The 17,048-nt window shown below is 42.1% G+C and overlaps 1 protein-coding gene across 3 annotated transcripts in view; it reads left to right on the forward strand.

Moving 5' to 3' along the window:
• The window catches only part of PDE3B (phosphodiesterase 3B), a 1,530,363-nt gene that overhangs the window by 428,060 nt on the left and 1,085,255 nt on the right, over nucleotides 1-17,048 (forward strand). For all 3 annotated transcript variants that reach the window (XM_078681018.1, XM_078681020.1, XM_078681019.1), the window contains exons 3-4: nucleotides 4,796-5,044; nucleotides 12,549-12,691. In XM_078681018.1, coding sequence (XP_078537144.1) covers nucleotides 4,796-5,044; nucleotides 12,549-12,691 — 392 coding nt within the window. The remainder of the gene's footprint in view (nucleotides 1-4,795; nucleotides 5,045-12,548; nucleotides 12,692-17,048) is intronic.

Raw genomic sequence — 17,048 nt, forward strand, 5'->3', positions numbered from 1 at the left:
TGTGCCAATGGCACTGCGCTTGACATTTCTTGCAGCGGGAGTTCTAAATAAAGAAATTGAGTTGACGAAGGTGACTGTTATCTTCTGCTTCTTGTTTGGTTTTGGAAACAAGTATTGCCTGAGCAGGAGGAATTTTGATAAGAGAGCGCACCATTAATTCCTCTCTCAACTAATGTGGTGTTCGAAAAATCTGTCATAACTTTGTATATTGTTGACCTAGTCTCAGTCCAGAATAATGCTATAGAAACACAATTCACCCAAACCAGATTCCACTCAACAGCAAAGACCTGCCACTTTTGACTGTTCTAGGAGACCTAGATCCCCAAATGTATTGTGTATGGGTCTAACTGGTTCCGTAATGCCATTGTTAGCCACTTCTCAATCCTCACAGCTTGTTAAGAATATATCTGGTACAAGGAGATATCTGCCAAATAAGCCTGTATTAATTGATCCTCAAAATAAATCCCCTCTGATTACTTAGACTTGCCACCAGAACATACACTATTGTCTTAGCAGGAGTACCAATATTGTCAGAAGGGGTTAGGGAGTATAGCTATAGTCTTATTAATAAAACTGCACGGTGATGCACAAGGAATGCTGTCTCCTCTAGGACCATTTCTGTTTAAATTCTTATGACCTGGAGTGGGTGGGACTAGCTTTGAAAAACCATTAGGGGTGTAGTTGTGATAAGTTTTAGGCCACCTGGTTTTGTAAGATATTTGTTGACACGTCTTCATGTCTCAAACTTGAATCATGATCAGATCCAGGCCTGATCTGTGGGATATTTTAACCCCCTCCTCCTGACCTCATTTTTTGGTAAGGGTATAGCTGTACACCTGGTCTGGTACCTAGACAGCCACCCGGGATCCTTTTGTCCATGTGAATAGATTTGAACTGTTAAGTGGCCTATCTGACATTGATTGACATCCATAGTGGGTCCCAACAGGAGATTAATCTGAAGGGACAGGGGATGTTTGTTCTGTGCCTGTTGACCCTCAAGCAGGGACACCACATACAGTGATTGGGGATAAATTGCCAGTGTCACAAGGTGCTCTGTAGGGTAAGCATTGATTGAAGAAATTCCGATAGCACCTGTTCATTCTGATCTCTGTTTTGCTGTTGTATCATAGAATTTAGCGGGCATCAATTCAAAGTTGAGGAACGAAGATTGGTTAGCATTTGTTTCTAGATTTGATTTAATATGCTTTCAGGAGTCCTGGTTAGTTGCAGATTTTCACATAAACTGGGTTCTCTCTTTCTGTACACCAGCAATTCACGCGACTTCAGGAAGGGCAATGGGAGGATTGGCAATTTTAGTTTCTGTTAAATATACAGTGATAAAGATCAAAATAATCAGTTCCTCTTCTTGATGTCAAATATTTTTAGTGTTCAGATTACCGCCTGTAGATTTTGTAATTATACATTTATTTCTTAGAATATCTTTGGTCAGAGTAACCCCCATGTAGCAGATAGTTTGTGAGAGGAAATCAGTAAAATAACCTCTGAGAGACACCCGTTATGCATTATGTGGAATGGCAATTTCAATTGCACCATGTGTTAATACAATGGCTCGCTAGTGTGTGGAATAGAAAATACATAGGTCTCACTTCACTCACTCAACATATTGAGATGTTTTACATGGAATCAAACTATTTACTCTTCTTAAATGAGTGCTCTAGTGTGCAATGCCTGACTTACATTGGGGAGGTCACACAAGCGTTGATTTTCTTATCTAGAATTTTTCTTAGTTTATTAGTATGTCATAAGGTCATTTCACATTGTTCCACTGATTATAATCCCCCTAAAGGCGTCTTTTAACCACTTGGCTGCTATGCGTTTTCCCCCCCGGTGCTGGGATCCTCCATTTTCCATTATTCATGACGAGCTGGGCTCGTCATGAGCGTGCGAGGAGGCTACACCATGACGAGCCCAGCTCGTCATGAGCGTGGAAGGGGTTAAATTGGATCATGGGAGAAGTCAGTTGACCAAAATCCCAATTAAATATGATTCAAACAAGGGATCAGACTGAAATGGGCTTGAATAAGCTTCAGGGCGTTTGGGCATAAAGTTATTTGTGAAAATCTGAATTTTATACTTAGTTGTTTAAATATTGATTCCTCTTCGGAAAATATTATTCAGGATTTTCAAACCCTATGTGCTGTCATCTCAAGTGAGCTGATGGTGGAAAGCGCTCATTCAAGGAGAAGCCTTTGGTAAGTTGGTTTAATAGATCCTGTACTGAAGCCCACAAAGATCTGAAAGGCACTCTTAAGACCTCCTATTGGAATAAAAACTTAGTGAAAGTTTTGCGCAAGAATTACAAAATATCAGTCGAACAGAGGAAAGCAGAGTTCAGGACTGAAGCATGGCAAGATGTAAATGCCGCAAGTGCTCTGAAGGACTTGAAAAAGTTCTGGAAAGTAACTAATAGTCCGATATTTGTAGATGTCCCTTGTCAAAAATGGGATTCTCTAATTTAAGGGGAGACCTGGCTGGAACATTTTAATTGTATTTTTAATCCTTTTAACAAATGGTACCAGAAATAGTGGAACCAGATTTTCTGGATAATCTATTATATTTTGAAATTCAATTTCACTTAAAGAGGTGGGGATTGCAATTTTGCAGGGTTCCTGTCTTCAATTCCCGTGTCCAGACGGGATTTCAATTGATGTTTTTATAGGAAACGTTCCTTTGTGGGCGCCTCTTCTAGTTGACATTGTTGGACCTCTTCCAGTGTCAGTGAAAGAGGCTACTGTGGTTCCTGCCTTTAAGAAAGGGGACAAAAAATTACCCAAGGTGTTATAGGCCACATATCATTAATTGATTCACCGGTAAAGATATTGGGAAGGGTTATTTTAGACCGCCTAGAAGATTGGGCGTGGAGAACATATTTTCCGAAACCCAGTATGGTTTTAGACGAGGTATGGGCACAGTAGAACAGTGCCTCAATTTGTCACTGTTTGTCAGCAAATTGACCAAGTCCATGAAGTGCTCAGTACGTCTTGCTTTCATGGACTTATCTTGTGTGTTTGACTCTGTGAATTGTGACAAATTGTGTTCCATGTTAGGAGACATGGGATTAGAGCCCCCTATGGTTCTTTTATACGTAGGCTCCATTCAGATACTATAGTTAAGATCCAACATAGTACCAACGGGGAGAAAAGTCTGTCTATTTTATCTTCGGAAGGTGTTCAACAAGGCTGTGTCCTTGGCCCATTTTTATTTCTTTTCTATATCACCTGGTTGGAGACATATCTGCTTGGGAAAAAAACGTGATTGCTTTCGGATTATGCTGTTCTCATTGTAAGGACAGCAAATAGTCCTCAGAAATCTTTGGACTGTTTTGTAGGTTTAATGGCCTCTTTGGATCTTAAAATAAATCATAAAGTAATTTGTCATTACCTGGCCTGAAAAGAACAAAATCTAAAGTATTTGTGGTCCAGGGGAATGAGATTAAGTAGTCAATTTCTCTTATCTGGAAAAAAAATGTAACGCTCCGTTATCAGGGGGATCACTACTAACTTCAAGAGCACTGCAGACAGCGAGAGTAGCAGAGGCATTGTTTAGATTTGCAGCCCAGCTGGGCCAGAAGCCAGTGAAAGAGCGGTTGACTCTTTATGGGGAATAGAGTTGATCCATCGCCACTTATGAGGCTGGAGTCTGGAGTTAAGCTAAATGTGTTTAGCTCCAGTTAATTGAGAATGATTTCATTAGGAGACTGTTGATGGTCTGAAAAAGTGTTCTAACTCTTTTCTTATCTTGAACTGGGTTTGGACCTAGTTGATGACCGACTAAGTCTTTCCCCTTGTTATAGGCCAAGATTTGGAACGCTCCTGAATTGGATTTTGCTAGATCCATTATATTGGATTGCCTCTCACATACAAATATTCAAAGTATTCCATGGTTTAATTACCTCGAGTGTTTCTGAAGCTGAGTTTGAGTGAAATATTTAATAGCCCCACAAACATGTCTCATCAAGCCAAAGGCATTATAAAAAATGCCTTTGTAACTTGGACAAATTCATTCCATTTGCAGGCATTGAATCTGTTGGAATCCATGAGTCATTTAGATTTAATTACCAGGTTTGATCATCCCCGTTTTTATCTTATTTATCTGATGAATTGTCAACATAGATTTTATTTGACGAGATTTTGTCTTTCCTTGTTCACTTCTTGGTGACTTTTTCACAGTACTTGGTCTAATCTATGTCCCTGTCCATGTGACAATCTTACATTACAGAGCACTGTGCACTTTACCCTTTTTTGCCCGTTGCATAAATCAGTCGGAATTAAATATTTGTTTCTGATGTTAAAGCCTTTACGACCCTGTTCTTTTATTGAAGGTTACAGGTTTCTACTTTATTTGAACTCAATGGCCATTTGTTGTGCAGTTTTACATGTTATAAAAGGATCAATTGCATTTAGAAAGTAATATGGCTAAGGGGAGATTGGTGCACTATGTACGGCTTGACCTAAAACATTATTGAACGTTAATGGGGGTTGTCAATGAAATATTTATTATGAAGACTTTGTTTTCAATGTTTTTATGATGAAAGTTAGTATTTTGTGCCTTTATAATTTATTTAAATCGAATAAAGTTTGAGTGACTGACTTTTTCAAGACCAGAACCAATGCAGGAGCTCCACTTTCTCAGCATTCTTACAAATCGCCCAAAAAAAAGTTTTAATCTAAACTGAGGCAACTAACATTGGTATGGTGGAAATTGATGGCACATTTGTAAGATATCCTCCTCTGATAAAACATTAATGTTTGTATTGCTTTTCATTTTTTTTTAGAATGCTGGTGGTGTCAATGGAGTAGATCTTTCTGTATTAAATGAGGCTCGCAATGTGTTATCTGACCTCTTGGCTGATCCTGCTCTTCCTGCGCAAGTGGTGTCTGCTCTTCGAAGCATAAGTAGCATGATGGGTACTTTCTCAGGATCATGCAGACCAAAAATAAACCCTTTTACCCCATTTCCTGGCTTTTACCCCTGTACTGAAATGGAGGACCCACTTGAAAAAGAAGACCGAAAATTGCATAAGGTTTGCTATAATGCAGTTTCTCTACGTTTACTCTGCTTTTGATAGTTCCACATTTCAGCTATGTTACCAAATATTGTACTATGTGATACATGTATGCACTTAATTTAATCTCTCCACTACTAATCTTCTTACAAAGGCTGTTACATTGTACCTACATTATACATTTAAAACTCAAATCAAAATGTTTGACTTTCTCTTGTGCTCCATGTGATGGCATGCACCACTACTCAACATGTTTTTCCTTAATGTATTCTTCATTTGAGTACAAGTCAGGGTTCTAGATACCATCACTCCTGTTTAGTCTTGCAGAAAACAGCTTTAACTTCCTTTGATTTTTGTTCCTTTTCTTACAGCCCTTATCCGTTTTATCAAACAAGGATTGCTTGTTTGCAAATATCACATTTGCTGTGGTATTTTATTGTTACTTCCGAGAGTAGCTCATTTTTTATAGTAGCTCATTTTTTATAGTTGTATGTTAATTGGGGAGATTGCCTAGCTACTAGTTAACGCCTGTACAGAGTCCACCTGCCCCCTCCATCCCTCAACCTCACTCAAGCTGCAACCACAGTTCCTATCAGGGTGAAGTCATGATTAACCTGTGCTCAACCCTCTGGTAGCTTGGCACAACGCAGTCATGCTTAACTTGGAGGCAAGGTATAAATGTGTAAAAAAATAATTGTGCAACACTTCAAACAGTAATAAAGTGGAAACACAACACAAGTAAATTCTCACACCAATTGTTGTAGGGTAACTTAGGAATGAAGTAAAACTCCTCTTTGCTATGCAAAAATAACTCTTTACTGTCACGGCAGGGAGAACGACTGTCTTCACACAAGTAAACAGCTGGTCTCAATTTGATGCTTCACAGGCAGCTGTTTTTATACACAGTTAAACAATGCTAGTTACAAAAGTTCAAAGAGTGAATTGCTAGGCAGTTACACATTAGTTATGGAAAAACATGAGGTCACATGTGACCCTAGAGTTTAACCTAATTCTCTACACATCCTTTATTACAGTTCTAACCATGCTTAAAATAAGTATTATTCTACTTTTAAATCTGTGTATTTTGATTGAATGCATATGTATTTGTGTGTGTGTGGTCTATCATTGTGCTCCTAAGACCTCTTTTCAGATTTCGTTTGTTCTTGGCTAATTCAATCTCCTGATCTCATGGTCTAATCATGTTTCCCTTCATAGGAAACACTGAATACATGCCCAGGTGCCACAAATTCCTTCAAGCTTGTCAAACACTGGTCTTCCTTTAACTATGACCTTAAAGGTCATGCACTCTGTTCTCAAGTAAACTCTTCACCTTTTTTTTCATCAGCACAAGGTTTTGGCCTGCACTGCTTTCTCCACGTATAGCTGTGTGACATTGTCTGCTGTAGCACTGTTTCCATAATTCATTTCTTCTTTAACGTTACCCCATCTAGTTGATATTTCAACTAGCCGTTCTAAAGCTTGGTCTACATTTGGCACTAAGTGATGTGTGTTGCCCTGATAATCTACTAAATGTGTTAGTGTCCTAACTAGAAACATCCCTCCTTCCTTGGTACCAATCTTTCTACAACATGCTAAGCCTTATTGTATAGCACTATAAATTACTAGTAGGACCACAATAACTGGCTACAAGGCTCCCAACAGTTCTGACATCCAGCATTGTAGAAAAGAAAACCACCTGGTGAACCATTTATCTGGGGCACCTCCATAATCTATAATTTTCTTCTATAGATTGTACAAAGTTTGTATAGCCTCTCTGGGAGCAGTCTACGCAGACTCTCTTCGGTATTTGCCCCCACATGCCACCAATCAATGCTGTCCGCATGCATATAGATGTGCTGACTTCATCGGCCCGCTGGATAGTGCACACAGAGGAGCAGGTAAGGCTGCTCTACGTATCCATCCAATGCGCCCCCCTGCCTCCCTCATGTGGGGTGCTTAATCTTCGGAGAGGGTTTACAGGAAAAGGGAGAGTCTCCAGTTTCCTACGATGCCTTTTCCAATATGATTCTGGCTAATGGATTGCAACTTAAGCAGGAATCGCTGGATGTCAAGTGGGCTTATCCCCACCCCATATAAGTTATCCTCCTACCTTTACAGCCAGCACCAGTTTTTTAAGATGGACACCTCTAAGTTATTGAACACTCGATTTACCTGTGGAGTCCCCCAAGACTCCATACTGTCTCCTGGAAACTTCAAGCTTTATATTGAGACGCTGGGTGCTCTGCTCACAGATCTCAAGATTCTCTGCCATGCAGATGATACACAACTCTACTTTAAAGTATCTTCCGTTTTAGACATCCAGCCCCTCAAACACTGCTTGCAGATCACTCCGACCTGGATGTCCAGTCCTTACTTGAAACTCACCCCAACCAAGACATTCTTGTTGTTTGCCAAGAAAACTAAACATGATATAGTACAAACCTGCCCCTAAGACATGAATCTTGATGGCTTCAAAACCACTGAATGCCAGGCCACTTGGATTTTACCTTGATACCAAACTCCCCATCAAAGGACATGGTACCAGCTCTCTCTTTCTTTTAAAAGTCAAACCTTTTCTCCCATATACCTCGTACTCCTGCATCTGGATGGTGGTAATGTCCTACTCTGACCTGCCATACCCATTGGGGGCATGCTGCATACTACAGCATGCCCCCAATGGGCATCCAGGACCTGAAGAAATAAGATCACATCACCCCTATCCTGATGGAACTCCATTGCCAGACTGAGCCATCTTCAAACCTAGCTGCATCCTTTACAAAGCAATCAGGACCAGCACTCCTGTATACTTGGAGACCTGCTCACCATCTCTAGTGGATCTCTGCACACCGTAAGCTAGGACACTATCAGAGAGCAGACTAAATTAGTAAAAAAAAGAGAAAAACAAGATGACAGCTCTCTCCATCTATGCACCAAGATCAGGAGCAGTATCCCTGTATCCAGCAGGACTGCCCCAGTGCTGCTCCAATTAGGAAACAGTTGAAGACTTGCTTCTTTAAAGAACACTACATCACAATGCATTAACATTGCATTTGTCTGCTTTCTTTTGGCTAGGTTTACACCATAGAAATACCATATACATTCATGTCCCTGGGTGTGTGCCTGGTCTCTTTGTATATTTAGCAGACTTTAAGCAGGATGGCAGTGGCTATGCAGAACTGGCTCAAACCTGTTTTAGATGCTTCTGTTCAATGTGGGCATACTTTGGTTGTAAAGCTCTCTAGCTTGAGGATTTCTGCATGTGATGCACTTTGCTCTGTCACTCCTTGTAGCAATCTACACCCTTGTTGCACAAATTGTGATAGCTTCTTAACTCAGGGACTGTGGCTTCCACTTCTGTCATCGAAAGTTCCTAGGCTTTCATTATGGGTTGTAGCTAGCAACAAGGAAGGACTCTGAAGTTAGGAGGATGATCTGCTCGTTGTATCAAAGATTGGTAATACTGATGTGGACTCTGAAAGCAATTACAGCAACCACACTGCAAAGCATTGCTGCACCTCAGCTTCTGGAGCCAGATGTAGGGTTTTAGAAAAGGAAAACACTATAACAGTGGGAGGAGCATCATCTTTACGTTGGTGCCTCAGTCTCCTAATAGGCTTTATGACCAGCAGAGGCTGCATGGGATATTTAATAATATCACAGAAGTTCTTGCTCTTCCCTCAGATCTGCTCTTGCACTTGGAGCACTAGAGCAGCAGTGCATGTGCAATAAATGTCTTGTGTGAACAGAAGGGCAGCTTTTGTGCTTCACGTTTTTTAAACGAATGGCCGGTGGTGGGGCCAGAATGTTGCTTAACCCGTGTGCCTGGTAGAAGGATATTGTGTTGTAGGGCCCACGGAGAAGGGATATAGTTCATTATCTGGAATAACAGCTCATGAAGTAAACCATGTGCTATTCCCTTCAAGTCATTGCTAAAGCCTGTCTAATTGTAATAGTAGTGCTGTTCAAGCACTGCTTCCGCCTCGCTGCCATTTTGTGGTGCCGTAGAAGGTCATTGCGTGTTTGCATTGCAAGTCGTATCACATACTCAAAGAATTACTTTGTGTACCATCCCCGAAACCTTAATGATGAATCAGTATCCCAGTATAAACATCTGCAAAATGTCAGGGAATTGATGGATTATCCATAAAAAAACAGCGCATCATAAACACAGCTAAGTCAAAGACTAAATGGGCTGGCCAAAACATGCACTTTTTTAAAAGAATAGATGACATGAACTCCCGTACCCTGGCCTAAGGAGTGTTTGTTATTCAGTGACCGCGTTGAGGATCTCTGGAATGATAGTGATTTAATTCACGTTGGACATTTGCTAGTTGTTAGCATTGGCCTGTTATTACTTAGATAAATACACCAAAAAACATAACTCTGGCTTCCTGTTGACCTCTTGTCTTTCTGCCTGGGACCATATTAACTCGCAATACTCTCACCTCAGCAACCTTGACCAATCTATTTTAAATGCTTTTGTGCTGTTGCTTCCCATTTATGCTTGCTCTGTGACCTTGGTGCTTGTACACCTATTCTGATTGACTACACCCTGGGCCTGTGACAAGTGGAGGTCCAACCCGTCCTTTTCGACTGAAAATAGGATTGTTCATTTTTATTCTAACTTGGATCTTTTCCATTTATTCGCATAACATTAAAACATTCTGATAACAAGTAGGTTTTGTTTAAAGTGTACCTTTTAAGGTCCTTCTCTGTGAGATTCTCATGTAGGGCGTGCATAAATGTGTATGTTAGGTTTCATTATATTCGATGTGATTACGGTTACCTATTTGTACGGCGTCTCATGCTAAATTCATGCCATGGATTACTTTAATAATATTGATGGTTGCAAATGGAGTTGCATAATGGTCGGTTCGGGACTTACAATCAAGTCCAGAAAATGTAGATTGTTAGACCTGGCATCATTGGCGTGAGTCTCTTCCATTTTTGACGGATTTCCTCCTCTGTTTTGATATGTTTTTGCTGGTTATATGTTTTGGGGACTGTGCCACTGCTAATCAGTGCCACAGTGCACGTGCTCCCTATGTTAAATTAATGTACTAATTAGTGATTCCATGATTGGGTTATTTGATTTACTTGTCAGACCCTAGTACAGTGCACCATGTGTGCTTGTAAATCAAAGGCTTGCTAGTGGGCTTGCAGCACTGGTTGTGCCACCCACAGAAGCAGCTTGTAAAGTGTGTCTCAGGCCTGCCATTGCAAGGCCTTTTTGCAGTCTAGTACTGCAATGTCGCCTTGGCCAAGTGCACCCACTTGCCAGTCCCTAAACCTTCCCTTTGCTTCATATCAGATACCCCAATGGTAAGCCCTAGGGCAGGGTGCATTGTAAGTATAAGTTAGGACATGCTCTGGTGTGTGTAGCTTGTCCTAATAGTGAATTACAGCCATTTTCGTTTTTTCACTATTGCAAGGCTACCTGTTCTCCATAGGCCAGAATGGGCAGTTAGATTATTACATTCTTATAATCCTAACAAACTCAGGGAACATGGTAGAAAATCGAATTTAGTATGCCTGAACTCAGAATGATAAAATACATCTTTTAGTAAAGTTGGTTTTAACATTCGGCGTTTAAAAATACCATTTTTAGAAAGTAGGTATTTCCTTGCCTAACTGTCCAGGCCTGCCTCTGCTAGGTTTTGTATTCCTTGTCTGTGTTTGTGAGTGACAGGGCGAGGGGATTCCAGGAGACCGGCTGGGGCAGCCCAGTGGTGAATAGAGAGATCTGCATCTAGATGGGAGTGAGGAGTTGCACCTGGGACCTGAACAGGGCTGGGCCTTCCCTCTACAATGCTGGCTCCACCTCCTGTGGTGTGTTTGATGTCTCTGCCCTGCACTGTGAAAGGAGAGAAGGAATCATGTCAACAAAGTGCTCCAGACCCGTACCTTCCCTCCCCTGTGCTGGCTCCACCTCCTGTGGGGCGGCTGATGTCTCTGCCCTGCACAGTGAAAGGAAGGAGGGAGTCATGTAAACAAGGTGCTCGGACTAGGCAGAGGCCTCTCTGCCTTCAGAGAACAAAGGATTTTGGGGTATAAATATTGGGACCCAGTCCCAAGAAATTAAATCACTTCTGGAACAAGAAACCTTTTGCCAAGGAGAAGAACCAAGGAAGCTGCAGGAGTTTTACTGCCCCTCTGCCAGTGTGCCGTTTGCTGGGTTGGCCTGCAGTGGTTGCTTCATTGCCAAGGAAATGATGAGGAACTTTTTAAGGACTTTCATTATTTACAGAATATTCTCCAAGGGCTTGAACTGTGCTTGCCTCCTGCTGAAGTCTCAGGGACAAAAGACTTCATCTCCAGCTCCCCTCTGAATTTCCTTTCCCGGGAATTCTTCCTCCAGACATTTGCGTGTCACTGGGAGCTGGAAGTGTGACGCATTGAGTGGAAGCGTGTCGCCGCCGCAGCTGAAATCGTTGCATCGCCGGAGAAGTGAGCCTTCACCGCATCTCCTTGGAAGCAGGTCTTCGTCAAAGCTGCCTGCTGTCGCATCAGCGGTGAAGCGTGACGCCATCAAGAGTCGCCATTGCATCACTGGAGAAGTGTGTAGCAGGGCCTGTCGCGGCTCCAAAGTACAGAGTTGTCGCAAGGCTGCCAGGGCGTCTACACATCGTCATAGCATCGTCGCTTCAAGGGCGCCATCTTCTCGCATCGCAACCGGATCATTGCATCCAGGCGCCATCTTGCGCATTGCAATGACCCGCAGGCTGAGAATCTACGCACCAACCCCGCACCGTTAAGGATCACAACACCTCCCCTACTCTGCGCAAGCATTGAGGCACAACGCATCCTTTCCCCCGGATCACAGAACCACCGCATCTCCCCTTTTGCGAGCCTTTTGTTCACTTTGCGTTACGCATCCAGGTACTTTGTTGAGAACTTTGTTGCATTTATCATCAACTTGAACTAAGCAACTTTTATCATCTAAGTCCTCTTTAAGTATAGTATTGTGGATTTTTGTCGTTTGTGGTCTTGTGTTAAGTCTATATAAAGAATACTTATTTTTATAAAACCTGTCGTGTCCATCTGCAGTGTTTTCACTGTATTACTGTGTATATTCACAAATGCTTAACACACTTCCTCTGAGATAAGCCTGTCTGCTCGTGCCAAGCTACCAAGGGGGTGAGCAGGGGTTATTTAGGAGTGTTATCCCCTTATCCTGACTTAAAAGTAACAGTCCCTATTTGGACAAAGGTGAATACCATTGCCGACTAGAGACCCCCAGATCTAACATAGATGTTTAAAGTCTACATTATAAACTGTTTAAATAAAATGACTATGATCTATAAAATATGTGTTGCACTGAAAATATTAGCTTTTTCATGACTATATACAGTTTTATACATGATTTTGATGTAAAAAGATAATATTGCCTTTTTTGTGCACCCTACTTTAGAACAGTTTTGGGTAATCTAAGTTACTAAGTGATTTATGGAATATGCTGCATATGTGGCTTGTAATCCGATATTTGATGACCTTGAGAGATTCTGTACTTTTACCTTACTAGGGATTAAACAGTAGAAATAGTTTGCCAACACCTCACCTGAGACGAAGTTCGGGAAATTCTAGCCTGCAAACCATTGAGTCTTCGTCTTCAAGATGGGAACGAAGTAATGGCAAACGATCGTACCAAGACTATGGTACACAAAGGTAACACATCTCCTTTTAAATGTCTTGTTTGGTGCTGGAACCTTTCTTCGTGAATTGTAAATACTAATGGTAGTGCTGTTAGTGTGTAAGTTATTGTTAAATGACTTGATTAACACACAAGACCTGAAATCCTGCTTATTAACTTAACATATAATTTCATACTTTGCTGTTCCCTTTAAGAATAATTTATAGTGGTGAAGTGGCTTGTTTATTTCTTACTGTCCATTTTATTTTGCAAATGTTTCTGAGGTGTGTTCAAAACAAAAGTTTGTATCACACTCGTTCATTATTTTATACAAGATTAAAGTCGAGTCTGTTCAGTTTCACATCTTCATTTATATTTTATTTCATTTTGACATGCAAGCACATTTCATTCCTTTTGTGTAGTAGAACTTCTTCAGGGGTGTGGACAACATAAAAATAGAAAACTAGTATCAGTATACATTCAGTTTATAATTTATCACAATTTATATTTACAGTTTGTTTTCCTATTTGAAACTGTTGTTTTAAACCTAAAAAGATATTCAACATAAGTAGGTACGATTAGTGGCAACCAAACCGTGGTAAGCTCACTGTCAAAAGAAAATATTCTCCCTGCCAATTTAGGTTAATGATGATGGTATAGGAGTCGTCCAAGTGATCATATTAATTTTTTACGCGTATTGTGTTTGAGCGACTTAACATAAGTAATAAAATGATTAGCTATGAGGTCACTCTACATAACTGGTTGTGCTATGGGAGAAAGCTTCTCCACTATGATGGTCTATGGTTCAGAACTATAACATAATTTGTTTTACCGTCATGTTTTAGGATCAATCCATATTGTAAAAAAACACAGTAGCTGGTGGATTGAAAAACCTGAAATACATAAAGTGCAGAAATCTGGATCAGTAGGCTCCAGTCGAAACCCATTTGTAGTGACAGAACCTAAAGATGGTGAAACGTATCCTTAAAAATCCTATTAAATCATTTGCACTGTACTGTGAAGCTAGTATATATTTCTTACTCCATATATGCTCCTATTCTCTCTCCCCTTGAATGCTTATTTCCTTACATCTCTTTTTAACGCCAGTAACTCATGTAACTTCTAACTATGCTTTGATACAATGTTCGTCCTCTGATACCTCCAGGTCTAGCCAGCGCTATATAAAACTTTTCAAATAAATATATACCTATATATGTAGATGTCAGACAAATATTTCTATACCAATAGTCTTTGCATATATAATTTTGTAAGAAGCGAAGGAGTCTAAATGAAGTTAAAATCTACTTTATTCAAATACCAGAAATGACCCACTGGTGCACAAGATCAGGCGTCCTGTCAGAACAGCTCCAACCGCTTCTCTGGCATTCAAACCTAAACTGTACACCAGTCAGTCACACATGACATAGTATAGTTCTAAATGATGTAAAACAATTCCAAATGACATTACAATACCTGGTGACATAAAACATTCTAATTTTACCACTGACAGTGAAGAAAGCATATTTACCACATGTATCTTTTCACAACAAAAACAAAAAGTTTACTCTAAAATTTAATCATCTAATTTTTTAGGAAATCTTGTAGTTCTCTTATGCAAAACAGAAGAATCACGTGTAGAATCCATATTAACATTACAGTCTGAATGAAGAGAATCAGAATTCAACATATTACCTGAATGATAAAATTCTTCTGAGCACATCTCAGAAAATGATTGACAATTTTCATCAAACCAAACATCTCCATCTTCCATTTTTTCAAAAAAACTTTCTTTTTAAAAAAAACCATATTTTATTGAAGGTTTCATCATGAAGCAATATTACGAAATTCAACACCCTCAATGACCAAACATGTCCTCAGTTATACTCCTACAAAGTCCAAAACGTACCCTTCTCCCCCCAAGTGGTGTGGGCGTAGCAATACAAAAAAAGTGCATCATGTGCCATGCAGTTGTCATGGATGAATGCCCAACTTAATGGGGTCTCTGGATGTCGTTCATACATTCCTAGTGCTCTAGCTTACTTCTATCTGCGGGTTCGACAAGGCCAGCACCAGCGTTTCCCATGCTCTCGCATGCTCCAAGGCCTTTTCCTGTTTGGAGCGCTGAGCCTGTCGCAGCCGGACAGTGCTCTTGCCCATTTGCAAAGCTCCGCCCTCCAGCGTTTATAGGATGGACCTTCCCTAGCTTTCCAGTGTAGAGTAATCTCCCTCTTCGCTAACATGAGCCCCAAATCTATAAATGTACTCGTTATTTTTGTTTTGGGCATGTGTGGAAACCAGAGTAACATACATGTAGCCATGTCATAGGTCAGATCCCTGTCCGTGACTTCGTTTAAAAGTGCTCCCACTTCCACCCAGTAAGTCCCTATCTGTGGGCAGTCCCAAATCATGTGTTCTAATTCCACTCCCTCCTTGTGGCATCTGGGGCATGCTGCTTCTCGTGTCTGAAAGTACCTCTGAATCTTTCCCGGCGTCAAATAAGCCCTGTGTACTATGAAGAACTGTATCAGTTGGAGTCTCGTATTTCGTGTGCTCTTCCATGTCCTTCTAAGGATGTGTCCCCATGTCGTGTCTGGTATGGATCTGCCCATCCCCTCTTCCCACTTCAGTTTCAAAGCCGCTAACGGCTGCAATCCCTCGTGCAGCATCCTGGAATGGAGGCATGTAACTGCCTTAAAGGTTACTGCTGCCATTACCACATATTGACATGCCATGGTGGTCTTGGGTTCCACTTGCCCCTCCCTCCAATGCCTCCTAATTGCCGCCACCACCGCCGCGTGGATCAGACAATCGCCATATCTCAACCGCAGTGCCTGAAAGGACAGCAATTCCCCCTCCTCATACAGGTCCCCCACCATCTGGAGTCCTACCTGCTCCCATTCCTCGAGAACCGACCAGTCGCTCCCATGGGGAAGTGCTGTCGGCATCCCCAGCGGGATCTCCGGGGCATAAGGATGGATGACCCCCGCCTTACGGTGGCTGCGATTCCAACAGGACCTCAAAGTACTCTCCTCTAGTGACAGGTCCCTGGGTATAAGCGCTTGCTGCAGTACTATATATGAAAGGACATGTCTCTGTATTCCCGTGCCTCTCAGATGTTCCGGGCCCCGGAACTCCAGGGCAACCGCTTGAGTGAGGACCTGCAGCTGCGCTGCTAAATAATAGAGTTCAAAGTCCGGAACTGCCAGACCTCCCTCAAATTTTGGACGTATCAGTTTATCCAAGGCTATTCTCTTCCTGCCAACTCCCCACAGGAACCCTATAGTCATCGTCCTGAGCTCCCTGAACAGCGCCGGCGGAATCCAGACGGTGCGCGTTCGGAAATAATAAAGTAGCCTCGGCAACGCCACCATTTTAAGTAAGGCTACCCTCCCCAAAATCGATAACGGAAGTGTGGACCAGAACGCCAGGTTCCCTTTTAGGGCCCGTACACAACGCCCTATGTTCCCTTCTAGAATGTCTGTGGCGTCGTGATAAATCCGGACCCCAAGGTAGGTGAAGCATCTCGGTTCCCATTGGATCCCCTGGGAAGTGTCGGAGCCTCCATATAAGGTCTTACCAGAAGCAGACTAGTCTTACTCCAGTTCACTTTAAGCCCTGATAAGTTTGCAAACCTAGTCAGCAAAGCGATCGCTCCCTGCAGCGCTCCCCCCGTGTCTTCCAGATACAGAAGCAGGTCATCCGCATATAGCGATATACAATGTGGCATCGTGTTCTGCCATAGCCCGTCAAAGCTCCTTCCTAGTCTCGCCTGCACTGCTAGGGGCTCTATGGCCAGTGCAAACAACAATGGGGACAGAGAACATCCCTGTCGCGTCCCTCTCAGGACCGGGTACTGGTCAGAGATCAGTCTCCCCAACCTCACCCTTGCCACCGCTGAAGAATACAGGACGCTGACCCAGGTCCCAAACAGCGCACCCAATCGAAATCGTTCCAGCACTTAATGTAAATACATCCATTCTAGGCTATCAAAAGCTTTTTCTATGTCTACTGAGAGCACCGCCGGCACCTTGGTCAGTGCCCATTATCCGCATGAGCCGTCGTATATTAGAGGAGGTGTTCCTAGTCAGGATAAATCCAGCTTGGTCTGGGTGGACAAGGGTGGTCATGTGCGGCAGCAGTCTAGTGGCCAGAATGTTACTCAATATCTTGTAATCTGTCGTCAACATGGACAGCGGTCTATAAGAGGACACGTCCTCCCCAGGCTTACCCGGTTTCAAAAGGGGTATAATTAATGCCTCACGCATGGAGGACGGCATCCGGCCCAGCTTCCTAGCCTCTCTATACACTTCAAGTAGACGAGGAGCGAGCAGATCAATGTCCGGTGCATAAAATTCCACTGGCAGTCCATCTACTCCCGGAGTTTTGTTCCGA

This window comes from Lissotriton helveticus, chromosome 3_1 (assembly GCF_964261635.1).
Source record: "Lissotriton helveticus chromosome 3_1, aLisHel1.1, whole genome shotgun sequence".
NCBI classification, from domain to species: domain Eukaryota; kingdom Metazoa; phylum Chordata; class Amphibia; order Caudata; family Salamandridae; genus Lissotriton; species Lissotriton helveticus.